This window comes from Vicia villosa, unplaced genomic scaffold, assembly GCF_029867415.1.
Source record: "Vicia villosa cultivar HV-30 ecotype Madison, WI unplaced genomic scaffold, Vvil1.0 ctg.000684F_1_1_3, whole genome shotgun sequence".
Classification (NCBI taxonomy): Eukaryota; Viridiplantae; Streptophyta; class Magnoliopsida; order Fabales; family Fabaceae; genus Vicia; species Vicia villosa.
Genome location: NW_026705306.1, coordinates 423,608 through 446,310, shown reverse-complemented (window position 1 = coordinate 446,310; position 22,703 = coordinate 423,608). Strand labels below are relative to the sequence as shown.

General features: G+C 34.2%; 3 protein-coding genes and 1 pseudogene across 3 annotated transcripts; 1 reads left to right on the top strand and 3 right to left on the bottom strand.

The window, feature by feature from the left end:
• The first annotated feature begins 1,513 nt into the window (after positions 1 to 1,513).
• On the top strand, positions 1,514 to 3,552 carry LOC131630460 (O-fucosyltransferase 23-like). Its single transcript, XM_058901229.1, has one exon. It carries the CDS (start codon positions 2,011 to 2,013, stop codon positions 3,256 to 3,258), a length of 1,248 nt encoding a protein of 415 aa, XP_058757212.1. The 5' UTR covers positions 1,514 to 2,010; the 3' UTR covers positions 3,259 to 3,552.
• An 11,499-nt stretch (positions 3,553 to 15,051) lies between these two features.
• On the bottom strand, positions 15,052 to 16,163 carry LOC131630464 (zinc transporter 9-like). The gene is made up of 3 exons (XM_058901232.1): positions 16,066 to 16,163; positions 15,598 to 15,964; positions 15,052 to 15,393 (listed from the first exon to the last, which is right to left on the bottom strand). Exons 1-3 carry the CDS (start codon positions 16,161 to 16,163, stop codon positions 15,307 to 15,309), a joined length of 552 nt encoding a protein of 183 aa, XP_058757215.1. The 3' UTR covers positions 15,052 to 15,306.
• A 272-nt stretch (positions 16,164 to 16,435) lies between these two features.
• LOC131630458 (F-box protein At2g26160-like) lies at positions 16,436 to 18,122 on the bottom strand (annotated as a pseudogene).
• Positions 18,123 to 19,280: 1,158 nt separating this feature from the next.
• LOC131630459 (uncharacterized) lies at positions 19,281 to 20,338 on the bottom strand. Its single transcript, XM_058901228.1, has 3 exons — positions 20,011 to 20,338; positions 19,723 to 19,911; positions 19,281 to 19,529 (listed from the first exon to the last, which is right to left on the bottom strand). The coding sequence occupies exons 1-3, from the start codon at positions 20,239 to 20,241 to the stop codon at positions 19,443 to 19,445; spliced, it is 507 nt and encodes a 168-aa protein (XP_058757211.1). The 5' UTR covers positions 20,242 to 20,338; the 3' UTR covers positions 19,281 to 19,442.
• Between the last annotated feature and the right edge of the window lie 2,365 nt (positions 20,339 to 22,703).

Sequence of the window (22,703 nt, the reverse complement as noted above, 5' to 3'; positions counted from 1 at the left end):
TTACAACATCTTCTTAATTGTTATGTGGTTAAGGATCTATTTTTAGTCAGACCCACAGTCGACACCAAATATTCTTGTTATATGAATGATGAGCTTTACTAACATAATGCAATAAACTAGATCCTAAAGTATTTAAGTATATGATAATATGATATGGTCTGAATTCAAGGTGTTTAGTATTTTGACTCATTAGTACGTGATTATGATTTATGTTGAGTTCCATATTTATAGTAGCGAGGGTAATAACTCATACACATTTTTGACCTTTAAGGTAGACGTTCAAGTCAGATAGTAGTTAATAACCTCTTATTTTATGGTAGGTGTGTATGTTGGGTATTAGTTTATATGGATAAGCCTTTCTCGGGGGAACATGTTGGCGTGGAATTTGCGACATCATAAGCTCAACAGAAGGGAAAGAAGCCGAGGAAATACTTAATGAAATGATGATGTTTGATAATGTTTTCGACATGAATGGTTTTGGATTTTCGTATCGAAATAGCCATGTTACCCTAAGATTTGGGACTTCGAATATTTTTCAGATAGTGAAGGATAGCATCCTCAAGGACTCAACAAAGTTGATGGTCGACACCAACAGTTAGAGCGAAACAACAAAATCAGATTGAGTAACTGCTTGTTGGTCTTATCCATATAATGAAGACGCGTGGAAGCAAGCTAGAAGGTTGGAAGACATGCAACGAGATACATGTCGCTCATTAATAATAAAGTCGTTGCAGACAGTTATCTATGTATTAGAATATATAGGGATTCTAATGTTAGGATTCAAAGGTGGCAATATCATTACAAAAAACTCCAAAAACTCAAAATACCTAAACAAGAGTGAAAAACGAGTCAGTGAACAAACATCTATGATTTTGCACACCAGTCTTTACATATTTAAGTAAAAAAAATCTTTATTTTCCCTTGTCTTTTCCGGCATTTCACTTTTTTATTTATACTACGCTTTATAAGAATTTTGACTCAGTCGAAATTCCTCGTTTTCTTTACAACTTTTTTCTTAATTAAACAAAACTTTTACACCAACAATCAAGCACATTTTTCTAAAAATTTACGCACAATTATGTCCTAAGATTTATTGGTCAATCTTGTAAGTAACATTTCTAAAGAGTGGCGATTGTTTACTAAAAATACGGGTAATGAGTTATACGATTATGTTGGATTCAAACTATAAGTTATACCAGTGTTAACAGGGTCTAAAGACTTTCACCTAAGAATCATTGTACTGAGTTTAATATTATATGTATTATTTTCAAAATATTATTCTATTTTATATTTATGTTAATGAGAAACACATAAATAATTAATAAATATCATTTTTCCTTATATTTATTATATTTTTATTTTTTTTATACTTTACTATATTTTTATTTTCTATTTTGTATAATGTTTATTGTATTCTTTTACAACCCTTACTATATTTTTATTTTCTATTTTGTATAATATTCATTGTATTCTTTTAATATAAAAACCCTATTAGAAATTTGTTTTTGAGAATGAGTTGTACTACTTACCTAGGGGAGGATGTTTCTGTTTTCCAATAGTGTCACCAAATCTCTGTACTCTGTACTCTCACTCTGATCTAAACACAACAAACCCTTCTCACTTCTGACACATTTCTTCCTTCAATCCCCTTTTGTCTTCTTCCTCTTCAATCTTTTTTTTTCTCTTTCTCTCTCATTTCCCTATTCCCCTCTTTCTCAATTTTTCTCTTTTTGTCTAAACACAACACTTTTGCTTTTACAGCACAGAAAAATCCACCTACCTCTCATCAGATACGTTCATATATCGAAATTTATCGGAACTTTTTGCGACTTGGGTTTCAAGCTACGTCTCTCTTTTACAATCAAAATTTTATCTTTATGTGATCTTCTCTGTGAGTAATTCAGTTTGACTTTTCTTTTTGTTTATGGATCGTTTCTGATGAAAATTGAATATTCCACCTTCTCAGATTGTTGGATTTTGATTAACTTTATGCAATTCTGATATAGTATTATGGAATTTCTGATTAATTGCAAGCTTATGAAGTTAATGGGTGGTGGCAATCTGAATTCCCTAGTTTGCAAGATTGTGTTTTTGTTTATTGCTGTTTTGATCCTAAGATCCTTATTGTTTCCTTCCAACAATGTTGTTTATATGACCAATAAGAATGTTGGTTTTGTTGTTGAACAAGAAAAGTTTTTGGAGGTTCCACAGATTGTGTGGGGGTTAAACAACCAAAAGATTGCATTTGCAAGGGCTTGTCTCACAGCTAGAATGTTGAACAGAACTCTCTTGATGCCTAGTCTTAGTGCTTCCTTGTTTTACAAGGAAGTTGATCTTTTGAAACCAATTTCATTTGACAAGGTGTTCCAATTTGACAAGTTTAATGATCTATGCAGCGGTTTTGTCCGATTGGGGCGTTACTCGGATCTCACGAACGCAACGAAGGTGATCGAAATCCAGAAAGGAAGTGGTAGAAAGTGGACTATAGAGAGGGATTTGGATCACTTGAGAGAGGTTAAAAATGGTTCATTTGATGAGTATGAGGTGGTTAAGATTGTTGGGAAAAACCCTTTTTTGTGGCATGATCATTGGCCGGTTAAGGATTACGCGAAGGTTTTCGAGTGCTTAGTTTTGGTCGATGAGATTTCTCAAGAAGCCGATAGAGTTGTGTCTATGATTAGAGAAGTTGGAAACAATGATCGATATGTTGCGGTTCACATGAGGGTAGAAATTGATTGGATGATTCATTGCAAGAAATTGGAGCAAAGATTGAACACAAATCAAATATGTAGTAGCAAGAACGAGATAGTCGAACGAGTCGGGAACATTGAAGGTCTTAATAAGAGTCCTCCAATTGTTCTTTATCTTGCAGTGGCTGATAAACTTCTTCAAAACTCTTCAATACTTGAAGGTTGGAGAGAAGGTTTTTTACCTTATGAGAAAAAGAAACTTGGTGTTGATAAAATCTATGGGAAATATTCTTATTTAGTTCAGTCTGCAATTGATTATGAAGTGTGTTTGAGAGCTGATGTGTTTGTTGGGAACAGTTTTTCTACTTTTTCAAGCCTTATAGTTCTTGAAAGAACCCAAAAGATGATGAAATTAGGTGTGAGTTCCATGTGTGGAAGTGATGTAAAATGGCCTTCTTTTGCATATAATATACAAGGAGAATTGAATGGCCCTATGAGATGGGTTACAAATATGTCTGATTCAAGTCTCCAAGCTATAAGCTATGGCACTAATCACCTTACGTGTTAATATTTATGCAGCACCGGTATTTCACATGGAAGGTATTATACTCAGTGTCCGACATATTGTTACGATATCTACACATACACATGTAACTACATTCAAATATTATCTTATTTTTAAATTATTAACAATGTCGATATGTCTGGTGTATGATTGAGAGATAAAATATAAATTTATTAAGATAACAAGTTGTTGTTTCTTTTTCACATTCTTAGTGTGATTGGTAGTTGGATTATTATGGTTCTAATGTAAAGATACTTGCCCATTTAAGGCAAAGGAAGAATATTCCTTGTTGAGTTATGTGTGTTTGCACTTTACTTGTGAGTTATGTGTGTTTGCACTTTACTTGTGCTTTCCTTCTCTGTCAGTTTGTTATTTCCATGATGAGGATAAACAGATAAGAGAGTTAAAGGACACAACAAAAACACTTGTCTTTAACATGTGTTTTTGGTTACTTTGTCCCACCACCAAGGTGAACAGTCACATATGTGTCTCTTAATAACGGGCTTTATTGTGAGGACAGGGACTGCACTGCTGTTGTTTGTTTGTAGGTCCAGATTAATTGAAAATTTTTATTCATTAATGTTGTTGGAGTCGAGGTGAATTTTAATACAAACATACATATATTCCTTTATTAAATAAAGTAGTCACGAGTTCAATTTTAATATTAATGCATGTATATAATTTAGGAAAAAGTTTACCTTTACACATGAATTTCTCATGATAGAATCTAAAAAATCGTTATCTAGATGGAAAAAGCTTTCCTTCTCTTTGTTATTTTCTTGATGAGGATAAGATAGGGTGTACATATAAGAGTAAGAGAGTTAAGAGACAACATAAACACTTGTCTTTAACATGTGTTTTGGGTAATTTTGTCCCACCAGCGAGATGAATAATGGTTTACTAATTGAAGGAGTTTGTTTTACTTTTTGTTGATATGTTACGATGTGTCACAGAATGTGTGGGATGGGACATAGGAGTCTCTTGAAAAATGGTGCAGATAATTGGGGCTTTATGGCAATTTGGGGAACCACATAGAGAACCTGACAATTATTGTGAGGTTAGGGACTGCAATGCTGTTGTTTGTAGGACCAGAGTAATTGTAAATTTTTATTCATTAATGTTGTTGGAGTCGAGGTTGAAATTTATTAGACATTTATTTCTTTTGATAAAGTTGTCATGGGTTCAATTTTAATGTTAATGGAGTATTAGACTATAGTATATACAAAAAATATTACTCCGGTTTTTGGAATAAAAGTCTCATACTATTTGCCTCAATTGAATATTTCACACATATATGAAAGAAAAATAATAATAACTTTATTAAATTATCTTAATTAATTATTGGTGATTTAAATTAACATTAATATTAAGCGAGAAAATAATAAATTCAGAGTATTTATTATATGGTATAAGAGAAAAGGGTTATGGACTTACCGTGTAAAAAAGTTTTACACTGTCAACCAATCACGATCATGTATCCTACCAAGTTATACTGTTATTTTTAAATTACTGAGATGAAATGGCAGAATGATATATTTTTATTGGATGAGAGTGTAAAACTTTTTTACACTGTCAGTGCATCACTATTAAACCCATGGTATAATTAGAAGATTAAATATAAAATGATAAGTATTTTGAAACAATTTTTTTCTTCTAAATGTGACAATTATTTTGAGAAAGAGGGAATTAATAGTTTTTGACATTGTGGGCAAGAAAATAGTTTGTGATGAATATATCTGCTTGGACAATTGTGGTGAATATAAGTTAAAGTATGAGTTTTTCAATATGCTCATTTGGATTTTTTTTAAATTATGATATACTGTAGAAATTTTGTTTATGACTTTTTACATAGAATAATTCAAAACAATATTTTACTAGGGAGGTGTCCAATTTTATAGTTAGGAAATTCTTAAAGCTGATTTAAACTTCTTAAGGTCCCCCTAAGGATTAATTTATCTTTAAGTACTCTTCCTTTGAGTCTAGGTCCATAAAGTTGAAGTTATGAGCATCTAGTCTTCGTAGTTGGTTGACCTCAATTGTCGCCTTCTGTTGAAAGTATTTTGGGTAAATATTTTCTAATATCGTATCCACAGAGACTGAGTTAATATTGTTGTCGCTCTATAGTTGAATTATAATGAGTAGTGAAAAGTATTGGTTTTGATTGTTTAATCTGAAATTGCAAATAACAGAATAAGAATTAAATGGCTAAAAGCTTAAAGAATGAATAACAATGATGATGAATATGTTGAGTTCTAGGGTTCATCAACCTGTTCATATGCAATAATCAATTAATCCACAAGTGAACATCATATAAGTTATTATCTTCATTCATCCTCAAAACTGATATTATGTCTAATGATCAATTTAGAAACACCTTCACCGATATGATATTCGATCTCTCAGAATAACTTTAAAGATGAAGAGAATTAACCACGATGATTTATGAAAACTTCCTCAAAATCTCATCTCTGAGTATTAATCAACAAGTCAATATAAGAACCTAGGGCAAAAGTATAAACCCTATCTCTCGATTGATAGTTTAACAATGATATAAAATAAAAGCAAGGTTCTTTATTGATAATAAAACTTAAACAATTGTCACAAGAATTAATCAAAGTAATTGCATCTTCATAGGTTAACTACTACCTTAAACTCAATACAATGGGGTTTAGCTCTCCATAGACATGAAGAACACACAAAACTTCATAGAGGGATTCATTCAAGGGAATGTCTTCAATTGATGTTAAATTCTCCGTCGGATATTGTTTTCTCCTCTGGAATAGGATTTCTCTATGAAATTCGCTCATCAAAGATCTCTCTCTTCTGAGGATTAGGGCTTCTATTTATAACTTTATTTCTTTTCACGCAGCTCCCGCGGCGCGACACGGATTGGTGAGGCACGAGCCAAAGTCAGAAGTGATGGCGCGTCTCGCCTCTTATCACCGCAGCTCGGCCTCTGCTTCATCCTCCTTCTTTGTGATTTCTCTTGTCCAGAATCTCTACGCCTTCGTGTTTCTTCGTCTTTACTTTTCAACTTTAAAATCTTCACAAATAACACCCAAAGTGATGCAAGTCACTCTACAATTAGCATCGAACCTCTAGAGTTCAATTCTAACCATAAAATCCTTTAAAATCATAAGATATGTTTAACTTTAGATCAAAAGATAGTTAATTTAACACATGAAAATACTACTAATTCACTCCTAACACCTTCTCTATTCAAAGATTATCTTGACAACACTTTTTGGTCACTTTTTGATCTCCCTTGACGAATCCTACTTGCTCGTTGACTAAGAGATATTTCATGGTCAGTAAAACATGGACATATCACCTCAAAAATATTGAATGCAGGGTGTCTAATGATTATGTTGTATAAGGAAGGAGCATTTACCACTAGGTATTTTGACTTTGATGGTGTAAGCGCTATTGACTACTCCAAAAGTGGTTTTGATGGAGATATATCCTCTAACCTGTACCTGCTCGCTCGAGAAACCCATCAAGGAGCCTTTAAAGAAAAAATCACTTTGGTGAATTGGGTTATGTTGTCTAAGAAAAATCACTTTGGCGATCCAGACCTATAATTATTCATTTCTAGTATACATGCCTTACTCCATCCCTTGTGATTTTTGACATTGCATTATCTTCTATCCATTTGGTGAAGTAATCCACACCTAATAGTAGGGATTTCAGTTACCTTGGAGCTAGTGGAAATGAACATAAAATGTCCATGCTCCACGTGTTGATTGGCTACAAAGAGTTTACTCAATGGAGGACCCCAGTAGTGACATGACACAAGTCTAAGAATCGTTGACACTTGTTGTACTTGTTAAAAAATTCGCAATTATATCTTAATATAGTCAACCAATAATGCCCAACCCTTAGTAACTTGTTTCCCAATGTTCTTCCTCTAATATGGCTTTCACAGACACCTTCATAAACCTCCTTAAACACCAGGACAGTCTTGCTCTCGTCCAAACATTTAAATATTAATATGGCTCTCCCTATCTTGTATAACTTACCTACTATCAAGGTATATTTTGTAAATTCTTTTTACCTTTCTTGCTTCTTCTTAATCAGAGAGGGGGAATTGCTCGTTTGTGAGGTATTGGACTATGTAGGTCATCCAACCCTTGGTGTCTGTTGTATCTATGACATTTAATGTGGTAGGTTCAGTTGTGGGGGCGATAAACGTGTCTTATGTTAATGTTTTGTTGCATCATGGTTCCTTCGTGCTGGTGAATTTTGATAGGAGATCAACTCTCGAATTTTGTTATCTGGATGTGTAAGTTACTTCAAAGAAGTTGGAATGGCTAGCTAGGCACCGCACCTTCTACAAATATTTTACTAACTAGGCTTCTTTAGTCTAGTATTTAGCGATGAATTGAGTTGTAATCACTTGAGAGTCACTTCTTGCTCAGAGTCTAAACGTGTCGACCTCCCTTGCAAGTATCATCCCCTTTATAAAGGCCTCATATTCTATTTGGTTGTTACTCGTCTTGAATTAAAAACACAACGATTTTTCAATCAATCTCTCCTGGGCCTTCTTGTACTATCCCGACCCATATTACTTTTATCACATGCCACATCTACTAATATAATCCACATGTGAGGGATGTCTTCGCCAATGTGCAAAATAAATACTATAAGGAAGTTTGATATAAGTTGAGATTTAATAATCCCCCGTGGGACTAAGTTTATATCATATTTAGATAGCTCTACTAACCAAGATATCATTCATCTCTTCATTTACTCATGTATGAATTTTTAGGAACTTCACAAATTGGATTGTTAGCCTTTGGAAATATGTCATTAATTTCTTGGCCGTCATGTCTACCACTAAAGCCAACCTCTTTATCTTTTGAGGTTACAAACTCCTAAAAGAACTTAGAATTGCTTCAGATGGAAGAAAGTGAAAGCATAACTGATTTCTTCACTAGGGTTATGAAAATGCTGAATCAAATCAAGATATATGGAGAAATATTGACATTAAGATCAGCTGTTGAAAAGATCTTCAGGTCATTGGATCCAAAATTGATCATGTGGTAATAGCCATAGAAGAATCGAAATATTTTTCAAGCAAGCATGACAAAAGAAGAGCTTCAAGGGACGCTTAAATCTCATGAACAAAGGATGACTGAAAGATCTGCAAGCAAGGAAAAAAGTGATGTAGCTCTACAGGTGCAATCAACAAAAGAAAATAAAGATAAAGGAAGATGGAATAACAACAAAGGAAGATAATGTTATAACAATTCAAATGGTATAGGTAGCCTACAAGAAAGAAATTCGTCGAATCAGAGAAGACCCTCAAACATGAACAACCATAGAGGTGATGTTGTAGGTAGAGGAATAGGTGGTGGAAAAAAACCGACAAGAGTCACATTCAGTATTATAATTGTCAGAAGTATGGTCACTATTCTAGGGATTATCCTTAAAACAAAACAAGTAATCAAGAAAATGATGCAAGGCTTGCAAAATATGAATAAGAAGAAGAGACGTTGTTGATGGTCACAACGAGAGATGAATAAATATTCAAGGACCAATGATACTAGGGCTAAGGATGCTCATCACACATGATTGGAAGGAAAGATTGTTTTTTTAAAATGAGCCCCTCAATAAAGAAGAAGGTGAAATTCGCAAATGACAATACCATAGCTGCTTAATGTATTGATGATGTTCTGATTATGAGGAAAGAAGACTTCAGAGGTCAAGCAGGCACAAACATACCTCAAAGAACAAGAAACATGCCTCCAATGTTACAAGAATGTGTGATTACATTAGATTATGTGGTTGATGATGACGGTGAGCTGGTACACTATGCTTTCTATGCAGATACGAAGTCATTCAGTGTAACTTAAGAAATGAAGGATTCAAAGTGGATACATGCGATGAATGAAGAACTAAAGTCCATCGAAGAGAACAACACCTAGTCACTATTCAAATTGCCACAAAGAAATAAAGCAATAGATGTGAAGTGGATTTACAAAGTGATTTTGAATCCAAAAGGAGAAGTAACCAGATAAAAGACAAGACTTATAGCAAAAGGTTTGTTCAAAAAGAAGGAATCGACTTTGACGAAGTTTTTTGTACCGGCTGCTAGGATTGAAACAATCAGGTTGGTTGTTGGTCTAGCAAGCATAAATAAATGATACATGTGTCAATTGGATTTGAAATGTGAATTTTTGAATGGCCCATTAGATGAAGAAGTTTATGTTACATAACCAGTTAGGTTTGTGAAGCAAGGCCAAGAAGGAGAGTTATATAGGCTACAAAAAGCCTTGTATGGATTCAAATAAGCTCTAAGAGCTTGGAATAAGAAGTAGATATTTCCTAAGAGAGAATAAATTTGTAAACTGAGCAACTGAGTATGGAGTATATGTTATAAGATGCAGGAGTGAACTGCTTATACTATGTATTTATATCGATGACCTGTTGATAATAGGTAGCTGCAAAAGGGATATCGAAGACTTCAAAGGTGATTTGAGCAAGGAGTTTAAAAAGTATGAACTGGGCAATATTTCATATTTCCTTGGTATATAATTCTACAAGATTAATAGAGGACTGATGATGCATCAAAGAAGATATGAAAGAGAGATACTCAAAATATTTGAAATGGAAGACTGCAATGCAACTTCGACACATGCTGAACCAAGACTACAACTGTCGAAAGACTCATATGAAGATGATATCGATCCAACACAATACAGAAGATTCATTGGATCATTAAGATACCTATGTCACATAAGGCCTAATCTAGCATACATTGTAGGTACGGTGAGTAGATTCATGCAGAAGCCAAATAAATCACACCTTGCAGCAACAAAAAAAGATACTAAGGTATCTCAAAGGAACTCTCGATTATGGAATTTTGTTTCCTGCAGCAGATGAAAACTAATGGATTACACTGACTCGAGTTGGTGTGGTGATGTTGATGATAGAAAATCCATAATTGATTATGTGTTTATGTTAGGTGGTGAACCAGTTACTCAGAGCTCAAGAAAAGAACCAATAGTAGAGTTGTCATCATGTGAGGCTGAGTATATAGTTGCCTCTCTGTGTGCATGTCAAGCAACATGGATGGTGAATTTGGTTGAAGAAATTACAGGGAAGAATCATGGAGCAATACCTTAAAGATCGACAACATGTATGCTATCAATCTAGCGAAGAACCTGAGAGCACATTGAAGAAGCGAACACATCGAGATGAGGTTCCATTTTCTTCGAGAGCGAGTAGAAAATGGTAAGCTGAACTTAGAACACTGTGTAACCGAGATTTAGATTACAGAAATCATGATGAAGGTTGTGCAAATCAAACTGTTCAGGAGATTAGGAACTATGATGAATGTAGATAACTTAGACACAATAAATTAAGTGATTATGAATATGTAATTCTTTGTGTCGAAGAAGTATTCGACAGAGTCTATATTAAACGTATTCAATAGAGAGTTGAATACAACAAGTAGTTGTCAAAGTATGTAGTTGTCGAAGGTGTGTACTTCGACAAAATTGGACTTAGTAGTTGTTTTGTGTATTGGCTGAGTTAGTTAGTTAGAGTTTGCTTGTTATAAGGTGGTACCCCATTATTGTAAAATGAGAGCAAAAACAATTAAGCTTGAATTGAGGTTCAATACTATTATCTTCTCCCGAAACCCTAATTTTTCATCTTTCTCTCTTTCTCCTTTTTCTTTTTCTCTCTTAATTTATCTTCTCTCATAATCTTTGCATAGTTGAAACATCTTGTAATCATGGAGTTATTGAAATACTCGAGTGAAGAATGAAAAATAAGTGGCGTAATTAATCAGAAATATTGATTCTCATTCAATCAAGATTGATTCGAATTATCTCCAAATTTGGGTACCACCAAGGTAGACAGAATCACGATCCAAATCGTAGGATCGTACGATTTTACGTTCTTTCTTATCTCTGTTGTGCCAGAGTAAGGCCAGAATCGCTTTTTGGTGGGAACGGTAAAGATCGATGATTTTGGACGTGGAATCGCTGGAAACGGCGCTCCTGGCGTTTCTGCAAACATCCCATGAATTCGGGTCAGGGGGTCGGGCCCGTGACCCGGTTCAGAAAAAACCCTAAAAAATTCCAATTTTTTTCTTCTATTCTCTCTCTTTTTCTTAACCTACTTTTATATCGGTAATGAGTACATTTCGGGCTATTAAAGTAATAATAACTTCTATTGTTTCTCCCACACGCTTAAAATTACACACTTTTCCAAATATAACATATCATTACTTTTATTTAATTTCCTTCTTATTCACTCCATTACTCTATATTTCTCACACGTTAGTGTCTTTAAATACATATTCCTATTCCTTAATTTACTCATCTCTCATTACTCTTAATAACTCCATTAATTTTCTTTCTATATCAATTCTCATTTCTCTCTTATTATTTCTCCCATAACTACATCAGTTAATTTACTTCCTTAAGTTTTATTTATAAGTTTTTAATAGATATTTGCTACTGTTTTTAATGTAATGTTGTTTTGAATTGTCATATGAAATTTCATTATTATCCTGTGTTGAATGTTGTTTTATATTATGTAGTGTTTTGTTGTTTTGAATTTTAGATTTTTTAAATTTTTTAATACTTGCTACTGTTTTTAATTTTAGAATATATGAATTTTTAAATTTGATAAGATCTTACGATCCGTGTTACGATCCTCTGATTTATGATCTTATTCCACCAACCCGATCTTGTGTAGGATCTCGAGTCTGACTACCTTGGGTATCACGCCGTTTCATATACTTTTGATGATGGGACACCTCACTCGCTAGATGAATCAACTAGAAAAAGAACAATATGAGTATGTGACACTTTCCCGAGTACTAGTCGAAATAAACATGGATGAGGCGCAGCGTGAGAGAGAAGAAATTGCAATTTTTGTGGGCTTCGAATACGAAAATATTCCTTTCACCTACACTCACTGCACATGCTTGGGACACTCACTAGACTAATGTTGTAAATTCAGGGGCATAATAATGATAATACTAGATCCAAAGACAATAACACAACTATATGTTCCTAAAAAGCCTACCACTGCTACTATATAGTCATAGAGGAGCATATTGCTAGAGAGCAATATTATCATTGGAGATAACGAGTAGAGGTGGAAAAAGAGAATAATCTGAGCCTAACAGCTACTAATGAAACCAATGATCATAGGAATTGCACAAACTTGGAAGACCATGTATCAGATTAAAGTGAGAGCTTGTTGTCGACCAGTAAAATGAGAGCTTACTGTCAACCAGAAAAATGAGAGCTCATTCACCTTGGCAAACAAGAAATTTTTTAGAGGGCACCCAAAGCAACAAATTCTTAATATGGACATTCTCACACACTCAACGGCCAGTAAACATAATCCTTCCCAATGAAAATTATGTATTGGAAACCTTGATACAAGATTGGTCATTAACAAAATCTTTGCTTGTCCCACAAGCTTGTCATTCTAATTATAGTTGAACCATGACCTTTGAGTCTCAAAGAATTTTTCCTTTCATGACTGTAATCTTTGGGGCTTCTGCAGAATTAACTTGGAACATGATGTATTTTACCTATCAGAACACCACATCACCTTCTCTCTTTTTATCGTGTGAAAGAAATATGTTACATGGCTGCAGTTTATGCTAATACGCCTCATGTGAAAAAAAATTGAAACTTTGGTTAGAATTGAGCACTATCCAATACAGGAACCCTGGCCCTTGGTGCATTATTAGAGATTTAAATGCAGTTTTGGGAGCTCGTGAAATTTTTTGGCCAATGCCTACCAAATAAAACCACATTTGATGAATTTATAAGTTGAAACAATTCTAATGAACTCATTCGTTTAAACACCACAGGTAGATTTTACACTTGGATCAATGGCAAGAAGGAGTCTGCTTATGGGGCTATCAAGTTGGACAGAGGCATATATAACCATACATCATCTCTCTCAAGAGTATGTGAAGAATTCATACCAACACATCATCTCTCTCAAGTGTAAAATCATAGGTGAAGTAGTGAACCATGCCAGAGAACTTAGCCAATCTCCTTGGATTCACTATTTGATCAACTCCTTTTGATCATCTAGAAGTTCCAATTTTCAAAGTGAAGTCTAGTTCTCCACATGGAAATTCCATTCCCTTTTGAGTTGTGTCCAACTTGATCGATCTGTTACATGGCATGCTTCTCTAAAAAATCTAGAAAGGTTTGCAACTTTGCTGAACAAAATGGATAAATGCTAGGAAATTTTGTTTGGAAAAGAAACATAAACACTAAAAATTAGTTACTGTCTCTTGGGACAAAGATTGCACACCGTTATAGCTGGTGGGATCGGTCTTAGAAAAATCAAGGATATCAACTCAGCAAGTTTCCTCAAACTTGGAGGGAACATGATCGCTTCCGGAAAAAAATGAGCACAACCAATTAGGCACTACATTTCTTTATCTATTTGGAATAGATTGAAACATACTCTGGACAAAATTCAAGCAAATATCATTCGGGCATGATAATTGTCTAGGTTATAAAATCAAATATCAACTCTAGAACCTACCTGATCAAATGACATATTTGAAAGATAACACTCAATGATTTAATTCATGACTACAATTGAAATCTGCATGACTTATTCAACACTTTGACTCCTGACATTACCTAAACATTCTGATCATGATTATTTAATTTGGAGCATCTCCAACATGGCATCATCACTTTCAATTCTGCATATGAAATCCAAAACTCTGAGCATACAAAAGTCAGCTAGACCAGAATCATTTGGCGACAATACACCCTTCCTTCTAAATATCTCATTACATGGAGACTCATTCATAATGCTATTACCATTGACAACAATCTTAGGAAGAGAGGCCTCATCACGATCTTATGTTGTACCTATGCAACCACAGTTTTGAAACTCCTGCCATCTTTTGTTGCAATGCAGTTACACCATGAAATACTGGCATTGGTTAAAGTCCATTCTTGGCTTGAATCTCAACAATGCAAGAAATTAAATTAGATTCAATAATGCCAAAGCTGACCTCGATAGGGACTTAAGTGCTGATTTCGAGGGGACTTAAGTGCTATCAAGAACTTGATCCAACATGAAACTATTATTCTAAAAGGCCATATGTAGTATTCTATGAAAGAATTCATCATTATTAAATACTTTACATCAAGAATCAACCACCTCCTACTCCATCTATCAACAAATCAATTGAAAAGCGCTTCTTCTCATTGGGTTAAATGAAAAATCACATAGTGCCTCTAGAGGCAAACCCCAATCTTGCTATTTGTGGCGGCATTCTCCGAGACTACTCAAGAACCTTCCTTGGTGCATTTCAGCTAACTTAGGCCTAGCACATGATTGGTTCATCACTTATGTAGGCAACTCAACACCTGGACGGTGAGGTTCCGATAAAATATTGCTTTCTAAATATCTAATTATAAATTGTTATGGCTATTTCATACATATTAAAAATATATAATTGATTTTGCACGGACAAAAGGAGTATAGAGGAATAACAAACAGTGTTTAGGCATTTGAGATCCGGTCAGAATTGAGCCACTCTTTCATACAGCACCTTCTAGTCAATGGTCATATTATCTGCATCTTTGATATTCATGACCTGAGATATTGAAACTATGCAGCGTTGCAGCCTTTGGACAGCAGAGAAGACTGAGGTTGAATACACTTATAACAAACAAGCACTATAATATAACACTGTAAAAGCACTTGAAACACATGATGGGTTTGCAGTTTCCATTGCTTCTTGGTGTAATCAGGAATTAGTTAATGAAACGGTTATTCTATTATTTCGATAAGTGTACACCACTAATTGTCTGTTATTGTCTTAAACGAGCATAAAAAAGAACATAACTACATAAAGATATACCACTTTGCATTTGGCTACCTGTTTGCCAAATAGTTCATGCAATTTGCAGATTGAAAATGAAGGTAATTGAGGTAGTTAATATGATTACACACAATCTCAAAACAGAAATCACCACTGCATATAATAAATTAACTAATGGGGTAATACAAAGGTTAAGTTTATGACATGTTACATTACTTAGTATTTCTGCGTTTACTGTACTCTTCAGCTCTTGCAACACCATCCATAAAAACATCAATTGTCCAATCCTTTAAGTCCTCCTGTAGACAGAAAATGAAAAAACTTCAGCCACTAAATGAAAGTATTCCTTGTGATTAAATTTCATAGCAAAACTCTTAAGATCTGACCAAGTCTCATTTCGCGACCTCGCGTGTTTCAACAACTATGAAACACCGACACAAACATTGTATACGATAATACCACACTAAAAATAAAAATAAAAACAGTGAGATAAAGATTGATACCAGATGCAATGGTTCTCCGATTCTGATTCTAGAATTAGGCCGGGAAAACTTGGATTCAAACGGAGTTCTGGGCGGGAGTTCCCGAATCTTCTCCCACTCCTCACGGCTGAGCATTCTCACAGTGCCTTGACCAAGAAACACCGCAACATAAGATTTTAATTGAAGCTTAATACTACCCTGCATCCTCTTACTCATGAAATCAGCAGCAAGAAGATCAACCAAAGCCATGTAGATTAATAGACCAGCAGATGATCCATTAAGCAATCCAACAGTGATTAATGCTTTTGGACTGTTCTCTTTGTAACTACTAGACATTGCAATTCCTATTGCAATTCCAAGTGGTGTTGTAATTGAGAAGAAAAATACCCTTCTTTACAAACTTGTACTTCGCCTGTATTTCAAGAGATCGAAACGTTTTTAATAATTTCACAATTATTATAAATAATTGATAATATAAAATATTTTTACACTGTCATCATCGTACCTGGAGGATGCAACCGCCAAGACCCATGCCTTCGAACATTTGATGGAAGCAAAGTGCAGCAACTAGACCTTTTATCGAGCATGTGTTATTGGAGGATCCCATGGCAAGTCCTATCACAATCAAATGAACTACTATTCCAAGTTCTAATACCTGTGTTCGGACGAAAGGTAAGTAAAGTCTGATTAAAAAAATTGTTACATTTATAATATTAGGAGGTTGTATATATTATATACATGTTTACTTTTAATCACATTACAATTGACTTAACTATAGGTAGGAAGAAATATTGAAAGAAGAGATTGAAGAAATTAATTTTTTATTTGATTTTTGTTTTAATACTACAAAATTATTTAAACAATTATTATTTGTTGTTTGACTTGAATGACATTACTATTTGATTTTCATTGCTGAATACTAGGAGAGGGATTTCATTAAAAAGTCAGTTTTTCCAATCTGGTTTGACAAATGATTGAACTTTCTCTCATAATTCAAATTCACACCCAATTTACAATTGATAGGCTATATACATAATAACACCAAAACCAAAGTAACATTCTAGTGCATTATAATACTTTCAAATCACTCATTCTTAGGATTAAACAGTGTTGGACAAGGCCAAAAAATGTTAGGAGGCTTAGACACTAAACTCTCCAAGCTGAAACAAAAACTCCTGAATTGAGAAGAGAAGTAAATGCAGTTTCCTTCACATCCATATTAATCTTTAGCCAACAATGCAAAGTTTGAGTCTTTACCTAAAACAAACGAAACATCACCCAAATCTTTAATATCTAACCATTTACCCCATTCTTGATCAAGCTTAAAAACTTCCACAAATCAAAATCACAGAGACTTCCATCACACTCTACTAACTGTTTCTTGTATATATCACAATCCATAGATACATGCATCTTCCTTTCACCACAGCACATGTTTTTCGGCGAAAACTGAAACAACTTCAAGGACAAAGTATTGATCCAAAAAACTGTTCCAATTTTATCTACAACATAAACCTGTCCCTTATAGAGTATTATATCATCCAAAATACTTGTTTTGTGCACCATCATCCTTTAAGACTGTCCTTTTCTTATCGATATTGGAAACCGTCAACATTTTATTACTGCAGAGTTCGAAGACCATGTAACGATCCTCAACAGGAAACAAGATCACTTTACAAACATAACTATTAGGCTCAAAGCTGAAATCATTTTCAACTTTACGACAAAGAGTATATAATTTGAACAACTCCACAACTCGAAACTTCATCAAATTCAAATTGTTTTCCATAGTATCCTCAATTCTTAGTCTCTCATTAGTGAAGAGATCTAAGAGGTAAAGTTTGGAGGAATTTGGATCCTGAAAAACTTTAATGAGCCACCCTTTATTAGAACAAGAAGAAGCTGAACTTGAAGGGTTGCGATCATTTGTTGATGGTTGAATACGATATATTTTGGTGTGTAGTAGAGAATATAAGTGATGTGGAATGTAACTGTTGTGAGATGAAGGTGGAAGAGAAACAAGAGAACGCCACAAACTGCAAGTGCTACGAAATCCAATAAAATCAATTGTATTGTTCAGTTTTTGTCCTATAACTGCCCACACCTCTTTAGGAAAATTTGAGTTTGAACACTCCTCCTCTTTCTTATTCATATTCATCACATTCACTTCAACCCTTATTCTTTGTTTCTTGACTTGGTTTTCTTATGTATACACCTTACATTAAGTGTCCACCGTCCCTCCCTTTTCTTTTATAAAGATGATAACCACATTAAAATAACTAAAAAAAAAAAGAGCACAACCAATTAGGCACTACATTTCTTTATCTATTTGGTATAGATTGAAACATACTCTGGAAAAAATTCAAGCAAATATCATTCTGGAATGATAATTGTCTAGGCTATAAAATCAAATATCAACTCTAGAACCTACCTGATCAACTGACATATTTGAAAGATAACACTCAATGATTTAATTCATGACTACAATTGAAATCTGCATGACTTATGCAACACTTTGGCTCCTGACATTACCTCAAACATTCTGGTCATAATTATTTAATTTGAAGCATCTCCAACATGGCATCATCACTTTCAAATATGCATATGAAATCCAAAACTCTGAGCATACAAAAGTCAGCTAGACCAGAATCATTTGGCAACAATACACCCTTCTTTCTAAATCTCTCATTACATGGAGACTCATTCATAATGCTATTACCATTGACAACAATCTTAGGAAGAGAGGCCTCATCACGATCTTATGTTGTACCTATGCAACCACAATTTTGAAACTCATGCCATCTTTTGTTGCAATGCAGTTACACCATGAAATACTGGCATTGGTTAAAGTCCATTCTTGGCTTGAATCTCAACAATGCAAGAAATTAAATTAGATTCAATAATGCCAAAGCTGATCTCGATAGGGACTTAAGTGCTTATTTCGAGGGGACTTAAGTGCTATCAAGAACTTGATCCAACATGAAACTATTATTCTAAAAGGCCATATGTAGTATTCTATGAAAGAACTCATCATTCTTAAATACTTTGACATCAAGAGTCAACCACCTCCTACTCCATCTATCAAACAAATCACTTGAAAAGCACCTCTTCTCATTGGGTTAAATGGTTATACACATAGTTATCTCTAGAGGCAACCCCAATCTTGCTATTTGTGGCAGCATTCTTCGAGACTATTCAAGAACCTTCCTTGGTGCATTTCAGCTAACTTGGGCCTAGCACATGATTGGTTCATCACTTATGTAGGCAACTCAACACCTGGACGGTGAGGTTCCGATAAAATATTGCTTTCTAAATATCTAATTATAAAAGGAGTAACAAACAGTGTTTTGGCCTTTGTGATCCGGTCAGAATCGAGCCACTCTTTCATACAGCACCTTCTAGTCAATGGTCATTTTTTCTGCATCTTTGATATTCATGACCTGAGATATTGAAACTATGCAGCCTTTGTACAGCAAATAAGACTGAGGTTGAATACACTTATAACAAACAAGAACTATAACACTGTAAAAGCACTTGAAACACATGAAAGGTTTGCAGTATCCATTGCTTCTTGGTGTAATCAGGAATTAGTTAATGAAAAGGTTATTCTATTATTTCGATAAGTGTACACCACTAATTTTCTGTTATTGTCTTAAACGAGCATTAAAAGAACATAACTACATAAAGATATACCACTTTGCATTTGGCTACCTGTTTGCCAAATAGTTCATGCAATTTGCAGATTGAAAATGAAGGTAATTGAGGTAGTTAATATGATTACACACAATCTCATAACAGAAATCACCACTTCATATAATAAATTAACCAATGGGGTAATACAAAGGTTAAGTTTATGACATGTTACATTACTTAGTATTTCTGCGTTTACTGTACTCTTCAGCTCTTGCAACACCATCCATAAAAACATCAATTGTCCAATCCTTTAAGTCCTCCTGTAGACAGAAAATGAAAAAACTTCAGCCACTAAATGAAAGTATTCCTTGTGATTAAATTTCATAGCAAAACTCTTGTGATCTGACCAAGTCTCACTCGCGACCTTGAGTGTTTCAACAACTATGAAACACCGACACATTGTATACGATAATACCACACTAAAAATAAAAATAGTGAGAGAAAGATTGATACCAGACGCAATGGTTCTCCGGTTCTGATTCTAGAATTAGGACGGGAAAACTTGGATTCAAACGGAGTTCTGGGCGGGAGTTCCCGAATCTTCTCCCACTCCTCACGGCTGAGCATTCTCACAGTGCCTTGACCTTCTGGAGAATTCTTTATCTTACGTTCCAACAACTCTTGAGATCTAGATTCATCATACTGCCAAACCATTACGACCCATTAATGACTAGTTTCAGTTAGTAATATGATCGAACAGGTGATGTGCATAAAATGATGTTGAGAGAATGAAACCCATACCATCATGAGGAGTTTGGCAAATATTGCAACGCCAACGGCAACGACGATCATGGGCATGGAGGCGGTGTCGAGGTAGGATAAGGATTCGGGGACCGGGACGATGAACTGGTCCTTGGTTTTAGAAGTCCTCATCTTCCTTTTCTTCTCCAATTCCAATGCCTTTCTCTTCAGTGATTCGGTTGGGACATCGACACGCAGCGTGTGGAGCAATCTTTGTCTTACTCCGTTCATCGATCAAACGATTTGCCAAACTGTTGTTTTGTTCCAAAAATCATGTTCATCTTACAATTACAGCGGAGGACAAATATATATGTTGCGTAAGTCTGTGTAAAAGGACATAATCACCCTTCGTCTTCTTGATTTTCATTTTTAAGTGATGAAATAAATGAGTAAAGCACCTACTTAAGATTAGAACATGTTTAAAAACTCCCTAATCTACTATTTCTTTTCTTTCCATTTTACCCTACAAGTAATTGACTAGTTCATTTTCAATGAACTAATCATCTATTTCCTTTTGTATAAGTGGCGGACAATTTTTAAAAGTTGGAGTCTTTTTTCTAAACAATGCTTGACTCAGATATTCATTCTCTCCATCACTTTTTTTGCCCAGATAACAATGAGCTACATCAAATGAGCTACATCAGTTAAAACCATTGGATTTCATATTATCACTTCTCCATCTCTTCTATTTCGTAAATCTCTCTCCCCTTAGTTTCTCAAGCTCCAACAAAAGCATCATTTCCTTCTTGCAGATCCAATTTCTTCCCTTTACGTCTGAGGTATTATTGTCTACAATTACATGTCAGAATGACCGTGAGCTGCTCGGTGTGGTGTCGATGTTTCTATTAAAGTTGTTTGTCGGGTTGAAAAAGTAAGCGGAGCTTTGAATGCTGGTTGTGTGTTACTTCACAGTTTGAATGGTGAGCTGCTCGATGAGGTGAAATGCTAAAATTAATTTATGATTATGTATTTAACGAAAATATTATTTTTGTGAACAGGTGGTAGCAGTAGAGGCAGAAGACATAGACGTGGGGAAGATGTTGTTCATCCCTTGAAGGTCTCTATGGAGGATCTTTACCTTGGGACATCTAAGAAGCTTTCTTTAAATGTTTTGTTTTTGAAATGCAATGGGTGTGAATAGTGTTAGGTTTATTTTTTGGTCTTTGTTATGATTTTGATTTCATGATATGGTAGTTGTATTTCAACGGAAGGAGCATCTCAAGTTCAAAAGAAAGGATGAAGATCTTATTGTGGAGCACACATTGTCCCTTACTGAAGCCTTATATGGTTTTCAGTTTTTCATGACTCTAGCAAAGCTTCTATTAATGAAATCTTTGAGGTAGCCCATCTTCTATATCTATCCAAAAGTTGTATTACTTTCCTCATACCTGTATTAGTTATTCATTTTTTCTCTTCTATTATTCAGTTTTTTGATTTAAAGTTTTAGATTTGAATAGTTCAATCTAATTTTTATTTCGTGTTATTTTTGTTTTGTTTTGTAGATTAAAACGCAAAGGCACTCAAATGGGAAGAAAATAGTAGAAAAAGATGCTAAGGATCCTAACAAGCCCTGGTGACTTCTCTATTCTAATGTATGAGTTTTTTATGCTTTGATTTCATTTTCGCTTTATTGTAAGAACCATTGTTGGTGGACACACCTAAGGTAAATTCATTGTATATGAGGTTGTTGAAATTTAAGTAGTATCTCATGGTTGTTGTCAATATTCTTCAAATTGTATCCTAAATGTATGTTTGTTTCATATACAGTTGATACTATGATATTAGTATTTTTTTTTAATTTTATATGTTTTTCTGTCTGAATCATATGCATCTTCAAAGAAGTGCAAAATATGTTGGTAAAACGATGTTACAGTTTCACCATTTACTCTATGCTTTGTGAAAACTATTGGTATTAGTTTTGAGACCTTGTATATCTGAAATTTACTTGGTTAACGTTATGATTGAGCCTAACAAATCAACATCATAAATATAAATGTATTTATTGGTCTGACCTCTAGAATTTCCTTCAAAAAGAAAATTAGTTCGAATTTGTTTGAGAATGTTCTTATTATACATGCCTCACGGCTTCATATTAGTTGGTCTTGGTTGTAGCATGAATTGTATATGTTTTTTTTTTATATATAAACTAAAATTACATGCATAAAATTTTTGTTGAGACTAAAAGATATTATTTTTTTTAATAGAGACTAAAAATAAAAGTAGAAATATTTAACCCTTATATAAATAAAATAAAAGCAAAAAAATTAAACAGCCAATTAATCAATCTAATACAATTTATAAATTTTTTATTTTATCTAAACTAATTCAACGATGTTGTTTGTAGTCATTATATTTCTTCCAAATCGGTGTGTCATATATGATTTAGATTCTAGTTTTGGATAAACCCTATCTAATGACTCATACACCCCCTACTTAGTACTTAGTACCACATATGTAAGACTTAACTTGTTTGATAATCCAATTGTTTATATGATCAAGTTATTCTCAAATTATCCGAGATAGTACCCTTGAGCATATCCCACGTAGCCTCCAAAAATTGATATTAGGCTCCTTCGAACTTAGAACCTCAAAGAAAACATAGGCCCAAGCACCCTTCCACTAGGCCAATTCTCTCGAGTTAGATGATTTCTAATTATAAATTAACATTTGTGTATATCAACATTATTGACATG

What these genes read in the sequence shown, in the direction of transcription:
- LOC131630464 (XM_058901232.1), bottom strand. Translation starts at nt 16,163, where the DNA reads ATGCTCGATAAAAGGTCTAGTTGCTGCACTTTGCTTCCATCAAATGTT. An exon ending in CCAGGTACGATGATGACAGT is followed by an intron (nt 15,965 to 16,065) that starts GTAAAAATATTT and finishes TTTGTAAAGAAG; the next exon opens with GGTATTTTTCTTCTCAATTA. An exon ending in TCGGAGAACCATTGCATCTG is followed by an intron (nt 15,394 to 15,597) that starts GTATCAATCTTT and finishes TTCTGTCTACAG; the next exon opens with GAGGACTTAAAGGATTGGAC.
- LOC131630459 (XM_058901228.1), bottom strand. Translation starts at nt 20,241, where the DNA reads ATGAACGGAGTAAGACAAAGATTGCTCCACACGCTGCGTGTCGATGTC. An exon ending in TTGCCAAACTCCTCATGATG is followed by an intron (nt 19,912 to 20,010) that starts GTATGGGTTTCA and finishes ATGGTTTGGCAG; the next exon opens with TATGATGAATCTAGATCTCA. An exon ending in CCGGAGAACCATTGCGTCTG is followed by an intron (nt 19,530 to 19,722) that starts GTATCAATCTTT and finishes TTCTGTCTACAG; the next exon opens with GAGGACTTAAAGGATTGGAC.
- LOC131630460 (XM_058901229.1), top strand. Translation starts at nt 2,011, where the DNA reads ATGGAATTTCTGATTAATTGCAAGCTTATGAAGTTAATGGGTGGTGGC.